Below are 24,672 nucleotides of genomic sequence, written 5' to 3'. Positions count from 1 at the left end.
GATCACGTTTAACAATTTATCTAGAATTACAGCGGACAAGTACTGTGATTACAAATATTTGGTTTTTTAAATGGTAGTAAGTCCAGTGGCGGCGCCAACGGGGGTACAGGGAGGGATTGGGGCTTGTGTCTCCCCCCTTCCCCTAGAAAAATGGTTTGTACCCCACTTCATTTCTTGCAAATTTAAAAAGAATATGATTTCCGCTAGTTTTTGCCCCAAAATATGTGTCGGAATGAACCTAATTATTTCCATTTTTCAAAATATTTTTGAGGGCGAACCCAATCAGACGTTCATGTGGGTTTTGTGCTTCCCTATTTCCAATATCAACCTCGACAACTGTATCCCAAGTCGGTCTGCCCCTATTTGTACCCCCAGTCTCAGGAGGCTGACGACGTCACTGAGTATATCAAATCTAACCAGCAAAAAACAACATTGAAAGAGTTATATAATTGTGGATAATGTCACCGAGAACAATCGAACTCTATTTATCATTATTATTTTGTAACTTTAATTTCTTTTTCTGCTCTTGGAAAAGTGAGCTGTTATGAATCGTTATACGCCTGTTCTCCATTCTCAACCATTTTCAAATTTAAATCTTTTCAACCTGGTTTCCTCGTGACAGTAGGTGTGCTTTGAATTATATATAAAACTTGTTTCCATGACTAGTTTGCATAAATGTTGTCTGCTGGATAACACTGAGTTGCTTCCCTTCGATGCTAAATGTATATAATTTCATGTATTTGAAAAAACGTTATAAATTTTATACCTAGCATAGGTCGTATCGTAGAAAGATATTCCATTCGCCTCTTCTCCAAATAAAATATGTGGAACATCATAGATCGTCGTGGGATTTCCATGGACAGTTCTGTCAGATGGGTGTAGTGAGTAACTGCAAAAAAGGTATAAACGTTAGAATAGCTAGACCTTTTACCTTTTCTTTACCCGATTTGAAATATTGAAATAGGCGGTCAGCGTTGATTTAATAAACCATACGTCCAGTTTTTAAACTTTATTATAACATAACATAAAAAATCTAAAGTATATATAAAAATAGAATATTAATCAGTGAAAGGTAAATACAGATATTAACTAGCCTAGAAAGAAGTGAAATGCTATGTATAGAAATGTGTATTGAAAATGTTGTAACGGAAAACCATTAACAATTTTGTACAATTATTCTTGACCATAACTGCCACAAGAGAAAAATGCTAATTTGAATAACAAAACTGTAATATACAGATAAAAACAAGAACTGTAAAGAAACTCTATTGGTAAGATTTGGTCAATAAAGAGTTCTACCGCTAAACAGGCGTGGAAGTCCTCTAGTCTGCAGTTCTGTAGAATCTCTTCTATTTTGGATATTATTAAATATTGAAAACAACTTAATTCAAGGGCCAATTCCTAAAAATCAATCCAATAGAAAACGCCAAGCGACAATAGATTAAAAGAGCTAATTATCAGCAATACAGTGTTTGAAATATTTTGACAGTTTAAAGTGCGGTGTGTTTTCAGATCTTATATTTGCTCAGTCACAGATGTCATAAAAATCATCCGATCTTATTGATATCTTCATCATTTGTCAACAACTTAATTAGAGACCAACACCACCTCAATAACTCAGATGTCTTTGTCTCCTTTATTATTTGATGGCTCTCCTTTATTATTTGATGGCCATACATCGTCTAGCCTCGTAAGTATCAAGAGCTAATAAAGCACACCCAAGGTTCACTTGTTTCTTTTATAATGTGCATGTAGCCTGATGTGTTCTAATTGAAGTTAATGCGGATCATTGTGTAAGTGTTAAATTGTAGTTGCGGCTTTAGAGAGAGTTTACCGTTGATGTGAGGACCTCATGCTGGCCTATATCTAGCTACATCATCTATTTTTCTATTGTTAGATGACAATAATTGTTGACAAGAATGAGACTTAACCTGGTCGGATGCTATTAATGCAATCAGCTTTTGACTGGGAGATTTTCTGCATTTTGAACATATAAATTGCTTCGTGTTCATGCCATTTTATTTGTGATATATGGTTGCTTTGATCTTGAACTGGGCTGTTGCTCGAGAAAGCCGCTCTGCAGTTTCATCCATAGATTATAGTAATAAAGATTAGCGTAAGGGATTAAGTGGAAAGTATTATACTAATATGTCAAGAAATTTTAGTACTTCAGATTCTTTCATAAAGATTCAATATAGTTTGTTACAAATGGGCTTTTCCTAACGGAAAAGTCATTCTGACAAAAGGATGTCATTGTGTAAGTGCCAAGTCTCGATTTCACAATATTGGAAGTACATCCTGGCGATATCATCTTAGAGTTTTGTTGAATATTTTCAGAAATAACTATTCTGCTTGTCAATTTATACAAATGATGTTATGAGAAAAGGTTGAATATACTTTTGGTCGGTAAAATTAAAAACAAAAACCTTTACCAGCCAGTATATCATGTCTACACCTTTTCAATGAACACAGGAAACTCTGTTAAGTGTGAAGGTTGTACAGTGAATATCAGTTTTGGTGATCTGGTACGGTAAGGTCTGGGAATAGAACTCATAAAATAAAACCTTGCGTGACGCCAACTCGTTCCTCTTATTATGGGAAATTTGATTAAAATTCTTTCGGTTTATCGGTCCAATATCTCAGATTTCATCTTCAACAAATTGAAAGCTTTCAATAGAGGTAACAATACGGACTCTTAGTTAACCTATCTTTATCTTGTCTAGCCCACGACACTTTGTTTAGTTCAATAACGTCGCCTGGCCCATAACAACAAAATAGATACAATATTTCTATAGTTTGTTACGAAATCATTTGAAAAGATCGGTGTAACGGAACCGAGTGCATCTGCTCGTATCATAACCTTATTGATGAAAATCACTCTAAACTATCTCAATTCATTCACTTAGAGCAAACAAAACACCTCATTGAAAATGTTGCAACTTTTATCGCGGTGTTGAGAATCAGCGAGTTAATATCTTTATATCGTATCTGATTTCCGTTCTACTGCTGTACCGAATTTAAAACAGAATGGTGGATTTTATCTTTGATGTTCAACAGAATGAATGTGACTAAATCTTCCGTAGTAACACATTATATCAATATGAATACTATCTATTTATGATCTACAGTATACTTAGTCTAGGGAGATTTACAAGTTAGCTGTTTATCTGTTTCAGCAAACAACTTCATAATGGCCACAACAGACACGTATTTTTCAAATGAAATGAAATGAGTTTCACGTCCTATTTTTCTGCACCGTGTGGGCTAATGAAGGCGGGTAACACCATGTTGTGTGCAATAAGAGAAATATTTCAAGGACAGCTGTAATATCTTGATCTTTTTCAATTTCAATCCACCGAGGTCCGAGGTTCCCTCTGAACGATAAGACGCCTTTTCCATGTCAGCCCCGCCTGACAGGGGGAAACCAAATTGAAAAATTCGAAGGTTTTATCTCTACCTATCAAACCTCCGTGCACTGAACCCTGGATCTTCACTGAGCCTCTGCGACTCCCAAATTCTTCAATGATTTCATCAATTTGTTACAAGCCTACAGATTATTACACCATGCGGAACGAATTTTTAATTCATACGCAATAAACCGATCATATATTAAAGTGATACTACGTCTTAGAATGAACATAAAAGTTCTCGAAATGGTCAATATGAGTATATATATATTCGTCAGTTAGTTTACCTGGTGTCATAAAGTTACAACAGAATCACTGTAAATCTAGAAAATTGGAAAACTCATAAAACTAAGTAATTATTGAAAAACACTTTTAGAATCTTAATATTAAGCGTTTTTCAATATTTAATTGCATTTTTATTAAGTTTTTTTGGTTTTATCGGATTATATAAGGATCCTGTTATTTTATTTATGACAACAGGTATATCTACTGATGAATATATGCTCTTATTGGTCACGTTTAAAATTTTTAAAGTGATTGCAACCCCTCGGATAAATATTGCCAAAGAATTGATGAACACTAGATCTAACCTATTTGGCACACATCAGTTTTATTCTATTCCACCACCTAGTGCATATTGCCACCATCATAACCTTCATCAACCGCCATGTGCACGCAAAACAACCCCCACCCCTGACAGAGCGAAAGAATGTTTTTTTTTAAGATAAGGTGACGCTAAGAAAGTAAAGAAGCGTTTCCATCTGTTCTTGTGAAGTTATTCAAAAGTATTAATTACAAATTAATTTTTCATTTCAAACAATAGAATACTAAAAAATAGCTTTACTTTGATTTGAACAAAAAAACTCAATTAATTCGGGTGATGAACACTAAAGAGGTAATACTGCTTTTAATGGAGAAGAGCAATAAAATATACAGACAATACCCCGTCAATTTCTTTATAAAAGAAGAAAATGATCATAACACGAGATGTGTGATAAGACTGAATAGAATCTATCAAGAGTTTTAATTTTACTGAAGAGATGGATGTACATAATGAACCCACGCGAATGAATTTATAAAATTGGGTTACATCTTACCCCCCTCCGGCAGGATTTATGATTTATAATTACTTAATATGACTGATTTCATACGCTTCGAGGATTCGGCACACTTCGTAGGGGTGAAAGAAGTATTTTTCAATTTCGATTCAATGAAATTGTTTACTCTTAGATGTTTTATCAATCGTATCCGATTGACAATGATTTCGCTTAAAATTCAAACTAAATCGCATAACCAAACTTTTATAAAATAATTTATTTTATGTTAAGATATTTGTAGCTGAACTGAACTCCATTGGTGTTGTATTTTGGTGATAATCCAACTGCAAAGTTCTCTCCACTGTTTAAATATATTCTCTTCATCAATCATAGCTCAGACGGAATTCCATTTTTCTGGAAAAGAAGAATCTAGACAGCCATCTGGCTTTTGTCTTTCTTTTCCATCTTTTATATGGAGCGAACGGACCCGAGTTGTGATCTTCTGGAATCAATTCAACGTTACTGATTTAGTAATATTTTGTTTAACTTTTGTTAGATATGAAAGTGTAAAACTTGTTGCTTTGACCTAGATTCAGCCAGGCTTGAATGAAATTGGGAGACCGGAAGTAGAAAAAATGACCGCACTCCGATGATTTTAATGGTATTATTTAGCTATTAATTATTTATATTATAATTTTGATATTAAGGGAACATCAATGTAAGAGTTTTGGTACATTGAGTGGGCTGTGAGTAGGAAACTAGGAATAAAGCTGTATGTGTATATAAAACCAACCTTCCGAAGCGAAATCACAGTTTCGCATTATTCTTCATTTTTTTTTATTTAAAAACAACATTTTTACACTTAACGCTTCAATTGTGAACAGAAAATAATCTGCATTTAATACAGAGTCGCGTGCCCTCTTTTCACTATTCAAGGGGAGTCCAACGCAGCAATTTAGCAAAAATTCTCATGATTGAAAGGTGCTTTGTTTTATTTTTGAATCATAAATCGCGTCATGAATACTGTATCAAAATGTGTGACGCCATTTTTTTAATGGTAAAGGGACTAACAAAGGTATGCCTTGCAAAAAATCCGATGCATCATTTATCTTTGTTGTACCTCATAAAGCCATGGCAGATGCTTCTTTTACTCGATATAGAACAGATTGTAAATCTATGTAATGATAGTTTTTGTATTTGAATATTAATGCACCCCAAGAAAGTTTTATTGTACGGTGTGTAACGGAACACATTCTGTGGATATGATTTTACTCTATGTTAAGTAGTTCCATTGTCATTGCTGGTATCTGTTTTAACAGATGCACACATTATAACTATGCAACTGGAGGTTAACCTATTGCCAATATGGTTATAGTTTTTTTGATTCGAGATATAATATGGCTTTTCTGACCAAATCAATTCAAATCTACTGTTGACTAGAAATATACCAGATGAAATGGAGTAATACTACTTGTATACATGTACTTCTTAACATCTTTAATACAATTTCAACTACCACGTGTGCGATAAGACAACATTTTCAGCACTTTGATACTTGCTGATTGATCTGGAGATCTTGCAAAAGTCGAGATAGTACCTATACCCTCTATGCAGGGCGAGGCGTCATGCGCTAGAGGCTCTGAACGTTCAAGATCCTTTATGATAAATCTTTAGCGTCATTTAGGGTTACAGATCACATAAAATAACGGAACACAATTTTATGGTATACTACTCTTTAGTTTTATTACACACGACATTTCAACAATCTACATTGTCAATCACAATCACCATCACAATCCTTTATGATGGAATTGGAAGTGGGCAATACCTTGGAAAATGTTCATGATTGTACACATTGTCAGTCCAAAAGAAAATGTAGGACGTTAAATTTCCGTTTTTAGTCAGGCAACCGAGAGATTGAAAAGTATATATTTTGGTTCTTGTAAAGACACCATTTCACCATTAAATAGAATTTTGAGGTAAGGCATCCTGCTAGCAACAAATATTTTCTCCCAATATCGTTGCGTGCATGTAAACTAAATTAATCAAATTATGTAAGTTGTAAAATATTCATAAGATAGTAAAATTCAAAAAAATATTCTATTGTAACTGAATTAAAAATAATGATAATACCCAAAGATAACTGTAACCAGTTAATTGTGCACACGTGTAATTTGACTTGATTTCATTAATGTCCTTATCTTAATGGTTTTCGGTTCCAATTTTATTCTTTGATTTTTCATACAATAACTTGACAATAATGTGACGAACGCTTCAAGAATTGATTGTTTAAGCTGGCGGTTTTCATTTTAAATTATAAATATGTTACCTTTCTGTATTTTTTTAACTCCTTTTAACTTCCTTTTTTGATTCACCCTGTTTTTTGTTTTGCTTTTTACCAGAAAACCTCAGAAACCAACAGTTTCAGTGAATAATGGAATCGAATAAATTTTCATATTCATCAATATTCATTCAAGTGTTTTATGATAATTTAACAAAATTTAATTTTTAAACTTCGAAATTGAAATTCTGGCATTATAAAATAGTAAGCCTTCAGCAGTTGTTGACAGATGAAAAGTCGAAATTAATTCTAGCATAGACAAATTGATAAATGAAGATAAAAAGAGCTAAAACAAGCCCGAACCCAAGATATATTGCGGATAACTGCTTTGTAAGAATTGGTTAGCCTTGGTATTTGTTAGATATCAAAACTGCTATGATGATATTTTTTATGGCAAAACGTAGAAGGGAATATTCGTGATCGATTCCATTATATGCACATGGAATCATTCCAGCTCGAAGTCTCATTCCATACGTTTAAGTGTATCTCCATAGAGCATTATCAATGATTTATTTTCTGTTAAAAATCGGTCAAAGAGAAAAGTTAAGACTTAACGGTACCGAGACGATATTCTGCTTAATTAGAATTCAACAATGGTACTGGTAAAGACAATGTCTTAACGGATTTACGAGGGCTGTAAACATAGCAGGTGGAAATACAATTCAAGAAATGAAATAGAACTGTACGACCTGCTTTTCTAAACCTGACTAATTCCACGAAGACGGAAATTCCATACTCTTGGTGTGCAAAGTGAGAACTTTGTCCAGTGATATTTGCCTGCGCTTTATCTCGATATCTACTTAGTATCGGAGATCTTTAACGGATACAGACTGCAGCGCACAGGGCCTCGGTTTGTACGACTGAACGACTAGACGCTTTAGGAACGCTAACAAAAATGGGATTCGCTAGGCCACCCCCGGCCCCAAACACATTATACTTAAATGAAATGGAGTTTTGACCTCTAACTTTTCTGTTGCTAATTGAATAAAGAGAAAAAATGAAGAATGGTCGCATCTGAATATTACCTCTTCCTTATTAGATTTAAATAGTATTAGTCGTGTAGGTAATCGGCGACTAGCTCAGTTATATTATAATTCTTTCATCTGGACACTTGAAAATGTTTACTGAACTCCTGAATAAAATAAGAAAGATTTCAATTATTTTAGTAATTAATTAAATTCATTAGTGTAAGAAATAAATAATTTTTGGTTGGCTGCACCTAATTATATAAAGTGCGATTTTAGAAGAAACGTTTGGTGGATGTATCAATTGATATTTCTATTCGACTTGTCAATCATTGAAAATTAGCAGGTATAGAGTTCAAACCATAATTAGAAATTTCAAAGGCGGCTATAAATGTAACTGTTATACGTTGTGAAGCGATTATAAGGGTTTTTCAATTAATAGCGGGAATTATTGTTCATATTTCATTGTTTACTTTTCATATTAACTCACCTGAGTGTGTATTATGAGAATTGTCTTCACTCAGTTTTTACCTTCAAATCAATAAAACGTCCTTTTTTCACAGTTAATCTCTTGCAAGTAAACTGGCTTTATTAATGTGTTTTATACGTTTTTCATGCCTTTGTTCATTTCGTTTTTCCAAAGCCAGGGAATATGATGATTATTATTATCACCAATGTAATTCTATGAATAAAATCCTGAAAATCGATTGGAGAGTGGTGCCAATCCAAAGATGGTAAAGTTAACAGGCGTCACAAGAGTCTTGGTTAGCTAAACAATACGTGCACGTGCAGGAACAAAAGGGGGTAATTATGTACCTAAAGTACGGCGGAAATATATTAATGAGATATACATCAAGAGACACAAGTGCTAAAAAATTGATTGTATCTATAAACGTCTATGTTCTCGACTTTTCATGGACTTGTGTTTTATCACTCTATCTTTACAATTTGTTATAATGAAAATTGTTACTGTATCTTCTTAATTTATTCATACCTGACTACTGTTCAAATTCTAAAATGAGGGACCATGAAAAGCTTTTAAAATGGGTTTTATTTGATTTTGTTCGAGGCAAATATGCAAACCGTTATTACCTGGCCGGTGTCAATGTTAGTTTACTAATTAAACCGTGAATTTCAAACATTATTTTTCATATTTTTCTCGCTTCATTCCTCGTTTTGCATGAGGGATGATTGATCAAATAAAACGGAGCAGTTTTGTTGTGAATTGAATGTTGTAAAACAGTAAGCCGTAACGCTAAAACATAGGGGTAACGTTAACATTCAAAAGCATAGACTGGAATTGTTTTATTCATATTAATGTATTATTTTTTATCTCAGTTTTTATATCTAAATTGGAATTTAATGGACATGAACCCGTTAGGTTTGACAACGTTTCTAATATTTATGACAACAAAATGTATTTATGAGGCTAATATCTAAGCGTATCCCAACCAATTATCTCCATACTTTAGACGGTATTTCATTCCCTATATTTATCCTATATCGAACGCGTACTGAAATATTCAATGCTAAAAAAATGCTTGACCAAAAATATGTAACACTCTGCTGCGATGTAATTTAGAAATCAAATCACTGTTGACCTTCCATAATTAATGTGGATACGTGCAAGATTTGAGATTTTTATTCATCAAAGATATAAAGAACATCTTATAATGTGCAATTATAGAACAATTATTATTCATCAATCCATAATTCATAAGGTATATACCTAGCTTTATTATCGAGTTTTATCGAAATTTGCGAATAATAGTCTGTCAAACATACTCGAATATTTTATGCTACTTTAATACTAATTAATAGCATTGTGTTTTCTAATGTTTGCATTAAGTATAAATTATATTGAAAAAAGGGTGCACTAATGTATATGTATACTTATAAATAACATTACTTATAACGAACTCTAGTTACAATATTTTTATATTACATGCATGTATAAAAGTACTTATTATGTTAAAATGAGCTTAAATACTAAACGGTATAGGAAATTTATAAAGAGAAATATTAATTCTTGATGGATCGTAAGAGACAAAGACATGCATTACATTGAAACAGTTCCTTGACACTTTTTTTTACTTTCAGAAAATAATACATAGTTGTGGGTTCTGAGAGCTGACAAAAAACCACAATGCGACCTCTTTTTAAGCGTGTGGGTACAAAAACCCCAATTCACAAGACATGCTTGATAGATCATGCAGCAAGGGTAAAGGGTAATTTTCTATTTCATGATAGTAACCCAATCTAAATGTCGTAGCAGCTTTATCAATAGGTTCCGTGTAAAAATTTATCAATAGACATATTGAGGTGTTTTGTACGAGCGTGGTATAAGAACTAAGTCTGTATTTATTAAAGAAATGTGTATATTATATTTGCCAATTTCAATTAAATTTACAAAGCCTAGTTAACTAAACTGATTCGATTCACTTCGATAACTCCACTGTACAATACTTTTGTCAAGAAAAATGTGTCTTTATTGAACAAGATTATTGTTAAAAATTGAGTTCGTGGGAAATTTAGGTACAATACTAACGACATAAGTGACATTTGAAAAAGAATTGCAAAAAGTGACTTTTTTTACATTACAAATATAATTTTTGACATCCGCTTCCGTTTATTAAAAATCAACCCAAAACCAAACAACGCTGTCATTACTTATAAATTATTTAGAAGACATTTAAATAAACAAAAGAGATATTCACCAAATAAAATTGAATTTCACAATATATGACATGTGTCAATCGAGCTTATGGCTCTTTATTAAGATGCATAATTAATAACGAGAATATACCTTTAAATGAATATTAGGGTTTTATCACGTGTGTGGAATTCCACCAAAATACACCAAAAATAACAGCCTGTTAGCGACGCACTGGCATCAAATGATTTCATCTCTACACAGATTACAGAATTTCAAATTTCTAATTGCTGATCAATATCGTTCCTTTTGTCTCATATTGTGTTCGATATTTTTCAGAGTCACGTTGGATTATCACACTCTCGCTACTACATAGACGAGAAAATGATCACATTATAACTAATTTAATTTGTGCCAATATGAAAAATATTTTATGTTATTTATTTCATCAGGTAGAATTTCAAAGAAAAAAAAATCAATTGCTGTCCTTTTCGGAATCGTTTCATGATTCATGATATTTTGACATTACCACGACGTCTTTATTTTTGTTCGCTTCTCATCTTGACCCATTCTTAGTATTCTGCTCCTATATACCAATTGTATTTCAGCATTTGAGTATTTGCATGGGATTTTTTTGTTTCTTCACACATTGACACATTTTTGTCCTTTATTAAAACGCAAAACTATCTATCTTTATGTACAATTTCCCCGCTTTTTTCGTTCGATATGCTTTTATATACTTTTCTTGAATCTATTAAATGAATTAAAGTAATCAGCGAACTAGACTGAATATTCACTAAAAAGGAATAATTTAGTAATGGTATGATGGTCAAAGATCTAAGAAAAGCTATTCAAAATACCTTGGTTATAATTGAATTATTCTATAAACATAACATCTATCGGCAGTATTAGATCTTTCAAGCGTTGGCAAATAAACTTTTAGCACAGAATGATCGTGTCATAGGGCAAATTTCAACAACACTTAAATCGAATAATGATGAAGGGAACTTATTTATTTTCTCGATTTTCACTTAAAATAAGATGCCGGTTTTTGTTAAGATTTAAATAAGCGTTAAGAGGAGAGAATGGGTAAGATTACAAGTCAATCTTTATGGTTGTTTCTGCTCCATTGATTACCTTGTTCCCTTTCTGTCAACATACAACATACAAAATAAAAATTTGTTTTTACACTCTTTAAGGTATTCTTGGTTTCGAAAATTTTTATATTCCACAAGCATGCAACCACTTCTTTCTGAAAAGAGTGGCAGTATGATTTATTAAAGCACCGTTCTCTCAATGTTTATATATAAACATAAATGCCTTCATAGGCTTTGTTTCTAGCTTCAGATAATGAAATTAATGATTCCATTAACGTTTCATTTTCATGAACGGAGTATATTGCTTCGCAATATGAAATTTCAGATTGTACCTAGTGAAAGTTAAATTCATACACCATAGATAACTCTTCCTTGATTTATATTAAACTTAAGTGATATGAACACTCCGAAATGGATGCTGAGTTGAAACACACATTGTATGAGATGTTTCGGAGTGGTTAATATTATCGAGCCGANACATTCTGAACCACTAATGTTGTCTTTAATTTAAGTTAAATTTGAAGCGTGGAGCTATGTTGGTCGCCATCTTATATAAGACTTATTGTCATTGAAAATTTCAGCCAATCAAAAGACATGAATTTCATTGTCTCAAAATTTTTATTAAGATGGCGACGTAGTTTGAGTGAAAACACTCGCCTGATGGACATTTATCTATTGTCATAATGTCAAGTTGTTGGAAGTTACACCTTATTCCATTATTAACTAATACTTTACAACATTTACTGTTTTCAAAGATCTAAATCAAGTAATACAAAAATGCATTATATATACCACTTGGTGGTCTGTCTCTAAATTACGTAGTACTATTTAGAGTCAACATGTCGGTCTAGTATTATCGTGCCTGGTTGATGATCCCACCACAGTAAATGTCAAATAATTCATTGCAGTTGTTTGGCTTCTAACTTGAAGAACTAGTATTTTCAAATTGCATGAATGGAAAAGAGAGTGCCGATACAAACATGAGTTAGTGGCAAAATACACTCGTATGATTTTCGGCTGAAATAACAATATTGTAGTTGTATTCGCTATCAACCAATTGAAATTCATCATTCATTTAAAATTTCATTATTGCTTTAAAGAATAAGAATTGTTTGCAGATCAGCAATAGAATATTGTTCACTCAATATCGTATTTTCCATTGAGATTCAATTCAAATAGCATACTTATGGCTTAAAATAATATTTATATACAGTCAATAAGAAAGTTTGAGTTCTACTAATTACAGAGCTGGTCATCCCCAAGGCTAGCAAATAATAAAAATATATTTAACTTGTTTCATTGAAAAGATGCTTCACATTTCTTTGACTGCGTTCAAGCCTGAGGAAATGGGAATATAAATTAATCATGTATAGTTATTTATTTGTTATTTAAAACAGCTGTATTGCTTCACATATATTTCAATGGATTGAGTATTTTTTGTAGAAATGATGTGCTCGTAATAGTTCCTCAATAAATGTGACATTGTGAAGCCACGCGTTTCAACTGCTGTCATAGGTAATAAAACGTAGCGGTAAATAGTGTTTTCTTTCTCCTCAAGTACATTAATAAATGCAAGAAATGAAATAATTCTGTTACAATTATTTTTTATATCTTATATCGGTAATAATTGTGGTGTCCAGCAGTTAAATTTTTAACTCGTCATAGCGATTTTTATCACTTCCCCTTGTCAATATTTAGATCTCCTGCTATCTTTCGGCACTAATAGCAAATTTTGTCATTTTTACGATATATTTTAATTCGATAAAAATATTAAGACAAAAACCAGAATGTCTATCACTCAGTGATGCTTGAAATCGATATGCACCGAGGCGATTGTTGAAATTTTTTGTTAAGGGTAGATCACAGGGTGACGTCTTGTCACCACCTTTTTTCATTACCAAATCATGACACTGACAGTGGAAAGGATTTCATTTAAATGATAGAAAAATAAAGAATAGATGAAATGTAACGAGTATTGTCACTGGTAGAATACTTTACAAATACTGGACTTGTAAACATATATTGGCCAATTTATATTGTATTAATAATGTAATGACGCCAAACCACAATGTACAGGTACATATTTCATTTTATAATAATTCACTGCTATTTTTTTCATTTTCCATTCATTTCTAAGAAAGAAATGTTATACCTTCAATCAACGCAGATGTTTTATCAAAAATTGTGATATTACCTAAAATGAATAAAAGAGGTTAAAATCACTGCGTGCAGGAATGGTATAATTTGAGCTGTCATTTAAGATTAAACGCGTCGTTTTTCAGGTTTAATTTTCTCATTAAGCCTTTCTTCAAACTTAAATTTACTGCCAGATATCATATTTCCTGTATTTATATATGACATCAATAGTTGAAATCTGAAATCTCTACTATTTCATTATAGTAAAAAATGGGAGTTGTATACTATTAGCTGTATTGGCATAACATGGCTTATTGCATACGAAACGCAGCTGATAGTTTTCAAGGATCAAGGTATTGCTTTTGTTTTATGTAAAGTGTTAAAAAGCCCTGCTTAGCACATGTCCATCGGCAGAGAATGCATTATTTATTTTCCCGGCTTTTCTCTGTCATGCATGAATTAATGGCTCGTGCGAAACATTAATTCATGCGAAACTCGTAGCTGATTGGATAAAAGTTCTGTGTTAAATTACCTGACAGGTATTGAAATTGGCCAATTTGTTTCACGTATTTCCTAAACATTTTGATAAACGCGTGTCATTTATTGCCAAACGCCTTGCCGGGAACGTGCACGACTTGTGCCATACGAACTTTGACTTTACCAAACGCGTGTCACACCTACGTCCTATACACGCGGATCAACATATTAAGATGGAAAATAACAGTGGGAACGTTGTGTCGTCAGATCTATCGGATTCCAATTATCAGGATTTGCATTCCGGATATTTATTATATTCTGAAATGAATTCCAGTACTGAAGATCCCTTCATTATTGACCACAAGGATCCAATACTTTCAGATAATACAGACTCTACATATGTATTTGGAAATCAAAAACTAACTTATGAAACATGTAAAAGTGTGCAAAAGACGTCGTCGGTTAAATATGAGAAGTCGGAAAAAGTTTTGGGACGGCGGAAACATAAAGGAAGCGTCCAAGAACTGCAGAAAAAGCGGAGATTAGCAGCGAATGCCAGAGAGAGAAAACGAATGGAAAGTTTAAATGTGGCATTTGACCAACTTCGTGCAGTAGTGCCTTCCATAGGAAAAGATAGACAATTATCTAAGTACGATACATTACAAATGGCCCAAACATATATAGCTGCCTTGAAGGACCTTTTGTGAAGTTGTGGAGTTGCCCAATATTCCTACAAGCATTGTACACTATAAACTTTCAAAATTTTTGATTCTAGGTTTATATGAAGAACATAGATATTCTTTAAAAAAACATCTAAAAAAAAAGACGTTCATGATTTCAATTCTTCCCAGAGAAACTAGTGACATTTTGCCACAATTGTAACTATGTTGACTATGTTGACTATTATGGATCATATTGTTAATTTTCTTCTCAAAGAAACTAGTGACATTTTGCCACAATTGTAACTATGTTGATTATCTTTACTATTATGGATGACATTGTTAATTTTCTTCCAAGAGAAACTAGTGACATTTTGTCACCATGTTGATTATTATATAAACTTTGTGCCTTTTGTATTAGTGTATTTCCAAATTGACTATTCCATCGTGGATACATGCCTTATTACGTTTGTTGATCTCATATTTTTTTAAATTTACATTCATCATACATTTACTTGATGTTCTTTTGTCTCTAGGTTCTTATCCTATTCTATTTTTGATATTATAATTTATATATGAGATTATTGTTAATGATATTATAATGTAAATAATTTTTATTTGTTAAATTTGAATAAATATTTATTTTTTTTAAGAAAACGATGTTTTTCCGCACTATACCAAACGGTTAATAATGCTTAAAAGGCTTTGAGTGCCACAAAGAACCGAAAGAAGCATATTCTACGTTCTACTGCTTCTTTAGTCCCCAATTGTCAACAAGGAAGATGATTTTTGCACGACAAGAGCAACGCAGATACCACCGACGATATTCGAAATCACACTTCGTCCTTTTTTTCTGCTTTTTTGAGCGTAGAAAAAAGTACTTGTATTATTAAAAGGATTTCCCGTTCCCGACTATCCGAAGCCCTTTCCCTCCAGTTTCCCATATTTATACCTGTTAGGCTAGACGCAACCGTAAGATTAACAACACCGTATCACGCTAAGTCTTTGAGTACAAAGAAATTTTTCCAGAAATTAATGTACATGTATTAGATGTTTGAATTGAAAAACTACACAAACCTCAGATGGCTTGTTATTTCCATGGAACTTTCATGGCCGAGTTGAACATCTCTGCCATTGACATCGACTAAGCAGTCAGTTCAGAAATAACTGAGTTGGATAGAATAAATAATTATGTATCTTTTAAGTTTCTCGCATAAGAAAATGGTTACAACTGGAAGTGGACGATTGTAAAGTAAATTACAATAAGTCAAGTAAGTTAACTATATTGTGTATTTTATTACGGCCTGTGTCGCAGTAGCGTCCCCTTATATCTGGAATATCTCTACTAATTCAGATCTTTCCACGTGACAAATTCAACCTTCCATAGCTTTTTACTGAAATTTCGATGAAATTTTCATTTATGTCTCATGATGTGATGTAATTCTGTTATGTCAATTTGGAAAGCCGATAATACTAATGATTTAGTATCTCTGTTCTGCAGGTTGGTGATGGAGCTGCAAGTGACTGTCTGTCATTATAGGGCCTGTTACTACTGTTACTAGGCTGGATGTTTAATCTAGACAAGCTGATTTGATATCCAACGAATTGAATCAGGAGAAAGTGCTGCCGATCAATTAATACCTAATGGTTTTAAATTGATCGGCATCCATACAGTGAAATGTGAAAATACCAATGATTGCTTACCTTGATTTCCATAAATAGTTTGGTAAAAAGTGAAATTATGTTTTTCTCTTATTGGCATTATTCACACAATCACTTACTAAACACATTAGATAAACATAACTCTTGTGTTGTTTTTTTTTTTTTTAAAAATAGCAGGAGGAAACTGAAAAGAACAGAAAAGATTTGGGAAATTATTTGGATAACTACAATTAGCCAGATGGAAACGCCAATCCAGACCACCCCTGGTTTTATATTTTTTTGTTTGTTTGTAAAACAACACTTTTGATAAAAATAATGACAAAAGGATCGAAAAGATCGCAGTAATTCCATTACTTCTTTCAACATCAAAGTTAAACTCAAATCAAACAAATTAAATGAGCAATGTTTTTGAGAGATTCTGTTAATGTTTTTGACAATTCAATTCAAAACACATTAAGTTGTGAATTTCTAACGGAATTCAAAAAGCTGAATTGATTTTAGAAATCTGTTTGAATTCAATGGTTTACTATTAATGTAATTGGGGACGCTGAGGGGTGTACCGTTATCCATTATGGAAATGATCAATATTTCTATAAGATCAATTATACATCCCGTTAACTGACTATTTATTCAAAAACATCAAAGAAGACTCCCCATCTTTATTCAATACTTTAGATCAATTACCAAGAAATTATGCTCGAATATCCAGACTTAACAGGTGGGAAGTGCAGAAGTTTCTTGGTTGTTAGTGGCTACAAACGACCAAAAGTCGCATTAACTAACATGTACATTATCAGCGATATCAAGTAAGAATGGCGAACAATAGGGGTCATACATTAGCGACGCTCATAAAATCGCATATCTACAAATAAATGTGTAAATGTTATGGATGAAGTGATATTTATCCGACTAGCACTATTCATGCGTCACCAATGATCTCCACTAGATTGGCAAATAACCTTTCACTTGGACTATTCGTGATCAATGAACCTGAAACTAGGTCCCTTCTTTATCAATTAAAGATCTTGATATTATTATGTTATCCTAATTATCTTTATGATGAAATATGATTGAGCAGTTACACCAATAGACCAGATTGTTTCTACTTTGGGCTTCCATGACTATATTTGCCTATGACCGAAACAAGACAATTATGCTTCTGATGTAATATAGATACTTTTGTCAAGAGTACAACAATGAAAGTTTATAAAGCGTAAATCAATATCAAGCTATTGCGAACTATGAGCTATTACGACATTGTGAAGATGTATCACAATATGCGGTGAATTGGTGGTAATAATTGTACATCATTGTTGTTGTATTTCAGATAAATTTTGTCAGTGAGTTTTATTTGTGGTCCAAGTATGATTTATTTTTTTCCCACCAGTTACCTCCCGTGAACAATAAAAATTTAAGAATTGATTTCAAGCACAACCTTCTTCCAATGCGTTCGACATCAATTCTTATTTTTTTTACCATGTCATCTCTTTATAACCACTGATTTACCTAATTTAAGAATATATGGTAATGTCTTGCCTATATCTAAAGTTGTGACAAATTTGGCTTTTTAGTCATGTTGAAAAAAAGCGTTGTTAGGGTAGTTATTACAATGCCACCAGATGTCTCTATTAACAGTGCTTTGTGATAAGAAATGACAACCATTGAAAAATGACATAAATTACCAAATGAAAAATATCCATTTTCCATAGGGACTGGAAACATGCCTTTTGCCCACACCCTTCCCAGAGAACCGATTGACAAATTTCGTAGGAAAACTTATAGGGTACCCTATGTGATGTACTCTGGCACCAGTAGACCCATCTTCACCTACTCGGGCAATCTATTTCTTAAAGCAATCGTCAACAAAATCAACTAGACAATAGGGAAAATGCGTACTGAAGATCGAGATCTGGGAATCTGGCCACATCGATTGCAATTCACTCCCTTTATATATATTCATAATGTGCAGGGAATTAAATGAATACCCAAGATAAACAATATTCTTAGCGATGTAAGCTCTTTGGGGTGACCAGTTGTAACATCCAGTTGCAAAATTGCATCAGGTATCAAAATAGAATAATTCATTCCTACCTCGCCAACCGCCAGAGTATTTTTTAGGTAGAATATTGTCTGCCGAATTTAATAAAGTTTAAAGGAATTTTAAAACTCTATTTTACTTTATTGTGTATGTTATTATGTCAGATTATAAGGTATCACTTTTTACAACATTAAATTAACACAATAAAGCCACACATCTATGATTATTTTACATATTTACATTGAAATTCTCAAAAATCCAAAATAACACAATAACTTAAGAGGCACGGAATTTTGTCCAGATTTGTACATGATATTGAACGTTTATAATAACCAATGTCTGGTTTCTCTTAGTCCATTAAGGTCTAAAATTAATGCTATCCAAGTTTGATATAAGTAATAATTGTCATCACGTTAACACATGCCAATGAGTGATTTGTTCCTTTTGGTTTGCAATCATTTCATTCCAATGTTCCAATTCTTTACCTCTGGCAAACATAAATGATCCCAGAGTTATCCGACCAACCACTTTATCTGAAAAAGAATTTAAAAGATTGTAAACAATAAACACAAGGGAACTTTGGCTGTCACTCCGTTGGGTATGAAAAAATACAATAATTTCAGCTTTTGTTAGTTTCATAATACACGATACAGATTTCAATTCAAAATCAATTTTTGTTTTCTGAATTTCAGATTTTATATTACAATCATGCAATTGATCGAATTCTTTCTTCTAGCAAAATCAATCTTGTTATTGTTTTTAATACCCGATTCGATAGGTACTTTACACATCTGCCAATGCATTACATTTGAAACTTCTAGAGAATTATTTCGCGAAGACATGAGCTTGCCAGTTTTTAGTACTAATTCATTTCAGTTTGTAATAAGATCAAGCCAAGCCCAGTTCTTGTTTCTCTTTCGACAAATAATCTAAATTTATTTTTAGAATATGAAATAATGACACGCTAATTGATGACGTGTGGGAAACTTGCCAAAAAGCGTTACAATCCTTACGATTTCCTGTTTAATCCGAAAAATTCAAAAACTGCGAAAAACTTCCTGGTCTAAAAACAAACACGGGATTGGCAGTTGCATCAAATGCAGGCTTGTTTGGTAATCCATTTCTGACCAAGAGAAAAACCAAACTATACCTTTATGTCCAGTAAGATGCTGCATGGCAGTCAAAGTAACACTTGCAGTATCCAAACTATTCACTGGTAATTTGAAATTAAATGATTCATTAAAAGTTGGGCAAGTTGTTTTTCTGACAATTTCTGATTTCTTAGTCTTTATCACTTTATTCTGCACCATTAAACAAACTTTGATGTAGTAATCTGAGGGAGAAAATTATATTAAACCATTTAATGAGATAAAAACCTGTAGAGTAATGGATGGTCGACCTCACAAACTGGTTGCACGAAATGAGTAAAATGGCAAGCATATTATATTGGTTCTGGGAAAGAAATGAATGCTAAACTGAAAACCAAATCCGCATGCAAAGTGACATTGGATTTTAGAATGGTGAGCTTGTCCCATTTTGCTCTGGACCCTTGGTTTAGAAATACCAGCTTGTTTATTGATACTACCACCCTAGTGTTTTTTAACTCAAATTTATTATTTAGGCGCCATTCATTAAACAAAACTGTGTTTACTAGAGCTTACCTAAAGAGTTTGCTCCGTCAAATTGTTTAAAATCTTTGGCTTCAAAAATTCCGATGGTTATCCTTTCAAGATGATTATTATACGAAGTTGATACTGATAATTCACCTTTGTTTGTGGCCGTCTGAAAATATGAAATATATATTTTGCTATAGTGGTGTTTCGTCAAATTGGGACAAAAAGTCGACCCTGAGACTCAGTAAGTTTGTACAATATGTTACGGAAAGATTTTAAAAGATTACAAGAACGAAGTCACATTACTTTCCTTTTTCCAGACAATAATCTCGAGCCAGTGGAAATTTCAATCAGATATTGACATTTTTGATGGATGAACGGCTGTTTTGGTTTGAATTAAAATGAAAGCTATATAAAGTGCAAACAATGAGTTCTTGATATAATGGTCTGAGGCTAGTATGCATTTCTTTTCAAATTTCTACATTTTTCAGCGAGTAATTCACGGTGGATCAACCGTCTTACAAAAGTCTGAAAATCTAAATTTTCTGAATATACTACGGCGTTATTGACAAATTCATAGTTTACTGTATTAATTTTGCTGAAGGGGCGAAATATCAACAAGAAAACGAGTCAAGATTGTTATCGAGATATATGTAAACGCATAGATTCTAACTGCTTATAAACACAATTAGATGAAGGGATTAAAATTAAAATCAAATGTTTATAGACCAGAATAAGAAAATCGAATTTTGAGTGACATTAATTTCATCAAAAGACCCCTTCCGTGTAACCTTGTGTATTGATTGTCGTAATCCATACATTATCAAAACCTAAATACTTTGAAATTTATACGAATTTTCTTGATAGTCAGTTTTAATGTCATTTAGAGATAAATCTAAAGTTTTGAACCTTGTACCCGAAATTTGACATCGGGCTATATTTGAGAACCATACAATGGAATCAGCTTGGATTTCCATTAATGTTGGTTCACTTCCATACTGCAGTGGTTAAAGAAATGTAAGAATTAGGTCTTAATTGTATTATGAAGGATTCTCCATACACAACTTTAACAAGTATTACAATCGCATTATATTTATTGATTTTAACTGTAAGAAACTAAACACAATTATGCTATTATATTAAAATATAAGGTTTCATTCATAACATGGCAATTCAATTGCATTTAATTTAACTCTTTCTGAACAATAATTTGATAATGGCGATGTCTTGGCTCAAGTTACAGATCATATATGCGCTACATTTTACCTTGTATGTGTCGTATTGGCTTATTCAGAGGTGTCACAATTATTTTGCTATTTTCTTAAAGGGATTGTAAGGAGGTTTTCTATAATTTTTTGGCATCGGGTACACTGATGGCATCAATTTGTACCATTCCATTTTTTAATCATACGACATTGGTTCCTACAATTCCACTTCAAGTAAATGTTTGATATGTAATAAAGCTGGAAGCTTCGAATATTACAACAGGTCTACGTATGAACGTTACCGAGTTCGAACCAAAATAAATAGGATTGATGTTGAAAATCTATTTACTAAGTTTTATATACATGCATTTAATGAGTTCGTGAAGTGTGATTAATGTTCACTGACTTTGCCCTCAGGAGATGATCAAGTTATAACATTGTCGTAGCCTACATGAGTTAACATTTCATTTAACATGCTATTAAATGGAAAGTTTATCAAGCATGCATCCATAATGGTTAGATATTTCATCCATCGAAAACTTCATTCTGCTTGTACGATCCGTTGGTACCACGGAAGATCCTGTACACACAGTATAGAAACGCAATTGATACAGTCCGTCATGATCAGAGTTAAAACATTGTAATAAACTTAGCATGGACTCATTTCCAAACGATGCATTCCAGAAAACGCATAGGCGACCAAAATCAAGTAGGATAAATAATTACCTCAGCTACTTCCTTCTCTAAATCTCTCCAGACTACCACTCGTTCATTACTTTGACAATCATGATCTCGTAGAGGATAAAGAGCATGACCTAAAACATTATGGCGTTTATGGCGATCCACATCAAATACTGTCAGCTTGAGGACTCTATCTTCTACTGATCTTAATGAAACCTGTAATTAAAATACGAATCTCATTAGTGAAAGGGTTAGACAAAAAAGCGATAATTCTGTCTATCACGAAGAGCTTATTTGAATACTGCAAGTAATAAAATGAAAATATAACCATTTAATGTAACATTTACGAGTAGGACTATCTGGTCCAACTGTTTCCTGTACCACCAAATGCCACTTTGAACCTCTATTTTAGTTTGCAACTTTTAGAAAGTACACATCAGTTATACAACCCACTGTCTCATTTCTAGAGATGACTAGGTGGTAAAGAAGAATAAAGCTTAGAGGGTAATAATAATATTTCAGAATGAGGTCGGATAGTTTTTGTTTTAACATTTGGTCATTCAAAATACAGTACGTGTCGAATTTGACGAACACATTGATATGTCACAACGCCTTTTGAATCAATCTATGAGCTGTGATCAGGCAACTGAAAGGAATATAATAATCGAATATTTCGTGATGGAATAAGCAGAAAAATAGATATATGACAATACAGACTAAGATTTATACAGGACCTATCCAGAACATAGGTCGATGATATTCAAAATCATGGCTATATCAACTGCCCGAAATGGGATATACGGCGTCAAATAAGGTGTTCCGAAGGGGTAACCATGTCATATTTTGTCACGGCACCCATTGTAAAAAATTTCAAATTTTCAAGCAGAATTTTACCTGAAAAACAAAACTTTCTTCAAACTTTGGATTACAGGTTTTCTTTCTAAATTTAGACTGTAAATATCGCCGTTCATCTGGTATCAAATATATTCTGAAAAATAAAATATAGAGAATTGTACACAGGAATGACAATTTCCGGGATAACTCTGCAGAAAGACTGAGAATGGGTTCACCACATCAATCAGATGGTATGATCATGTACTCTCCATTGCGGAACTTTGCTTTTGAAAATGCACCAAAATATGAAAATAAGTAATTTAAACCAGCTTGAGAATTTGAAAATCAAATGACATCTGATGTTTAAATGGTACCACAGATTTTGCAATCTGTAAAATGGAGGAATTGAGATATAACCTACGTAGTAGCTACAAAGTTAGCGTATACATGTATATTTATTTTGCATTAATGGCATCTATTGTACTTCATGTCTAATGTATGTAATTTTGAGGATTATTGATGCTTAGCTACATTTGAAAAACTAGTAGCAAAAACACACGCTAAAAATTATATAAAGATTTAGACTTGTTATGTCTCTGAAATAACACGTGCAAAACATAAATATCTTTTAATGTGAAAATACCAGAAAAGGACAAAAAGAATTTATGTTATAAGAATAGGAGAAAAGTACGTTTGTATTGATCCACATTCTTAACTATAAGATGATTGTTCATCTAACTCTAGTTGACTCTTACCAATAGAATATTGATAGAATTCATCTATTTACTTCCAAGTTAATCACAGTCTGTCACAATAAATTGGGTGACATTTCTTTATTGTCTGTGGAGACTACTACATTTCAGCGTTTTGGTGAATATTACAAATACCGTATGTTCTCTGAAGGGATACTGATGTTAAATTATAGGTCTTGTACCAGGTAATTTGGATTGGGATGCCCCTAGCACTACACAAACAATGTAATATTGTAACCACGTGACTGGCGTAAGAGAAATAGGGTAAACATCAGAGCGTCGTCAGATAAATGAGGTAACAAAACACTGGCGTGAGAGAAAGAAGTAACTATCAGAAAGTGGTGTGAGAGAAATGCTGTAACTATCAGAGTGACGTGAGATGAATGGGGTAACGTTAACTTTGGATTGAGAGAAATGCAGTAACCATCAGAGAGTGGCGTTAGAGAAATGCAGTAACCATCAGAGAGTGGCGTGAGAGAAATGCTGCAATTATCAGAGAGTGACGTGAGAGAAATGCAGTAACCATCAGATAGTGGCGTGAGAGAAATGCTGTAACTATCAGAGTGACGTGAGATGAATGGGGTAACGTTAACTTTGGATTGAGAGAAATGCAGTAACCATCAGAGAGTGGCGTGAGAGAAATGCAGTAACCATCAGAGAGTGGCGTCAGAGAAATGCAGTAACCATCAGAGAGTGGCGTGAGAGAAATGCTGTAACTATCAGAGTGACGTGAGATGAATGGGGTAATGTTAACTTTGGATTGAGAGAAATGCAGTAACCATCAGAGAGTGGCGTGAGAGAAATGCAGTAACCATCAGAGAGTGGCGTGAGAGAAATGCTGTAACTATCAGAGTGACGTGAGATGAATGGGGTAACGTTAACTTTGGATTGAGAGAAATGCAGTAACCATCAGAGAGTGGCGTGAGAGAAATGCTGTAATTATCAGAGAGTGGCGTGAGAGAAATGCAGTAACCATCAGAGAGTGGCGTGAGAGAAATGCAGTAATTATCAGAGTGACGTGAGATGAATAGGGTAACGTTAACTTTGGATTGAAAGAAATGCAGTAACCATCAGAGTGTGGCGTGAGAGAAAGAAGTAACTATCAGAAAGTGGTG

General features: G+C 33.1%; 2 protein-coding genes across 2 annotated transcripts in view; one reads left to right on the top strand and one right to left on the bottom strand.

Annotated features, from left to right (window-relative positions):
- Positions 1-14,649: 14,649 nt before the first annotated feature.
- On the top strand, positions 14,650-14,817 carry LOTGIDRAFT_70602 (hypothetical protein; the record flags this gene model as incomplete). Its single annotated transcript, XM_009061689.1, has 1 exon — positions 14,650-14,817. A coding segment is annotated over one exon (168 nt), but the record flags the coding sequence as incomplete, so codon positions are not given.
- Positions 14,818-18,589: 3,772 nt separating this feature from the next.
- The window catches only part of Syt15b (synaptotagmin 15b), a 31,261-nt gene continuing 25,178 nt past the window's right edge, over positions 18,590-24,672 (bottom strand). The window contains exons 4-8 of the mRNA XM_009062164.1: positions 22,866-22,959; positions 22,017-22,187; positions 20,134-20,254; positions 19,623-19,805; positions 18,590-19,005 (exon numbers count right to left, since the gene is read on the bottom strand). Coding sequence (XP_009060412.1) covers positions 18,881-19,005; positions 19,623-19,805; positions 20,134-20,254; positions 22,017-22,187; positions 22,866-22,959 — 694 coding nt within the window. The 3' untranslated portion in view covers positions 18,590-18,880. The remainder of the gene's footprint in view (positions 19,006-19,622; positions 19,806-20,133; positions 20,255-22,016; positions 22,188-22,865; positions 22,960-24,672) is intronic.

The sequence above is a fragment of the Lottia gigantea genome (genome assembly GCF_000327385.1).
Source record: "Lottia gigantea unplaced genomic scaffold LOTGIsca_5, whole genome shotgun sequence".
Lineage (NCBI taxonomy): Eukaryota > Metazoa > Mollusca > Gastropoda > Lottiidae > Lottia > Lottia gigantea.
This window is presented reverse-complemented; position numbering and strand designations above follow the sequence as displayed.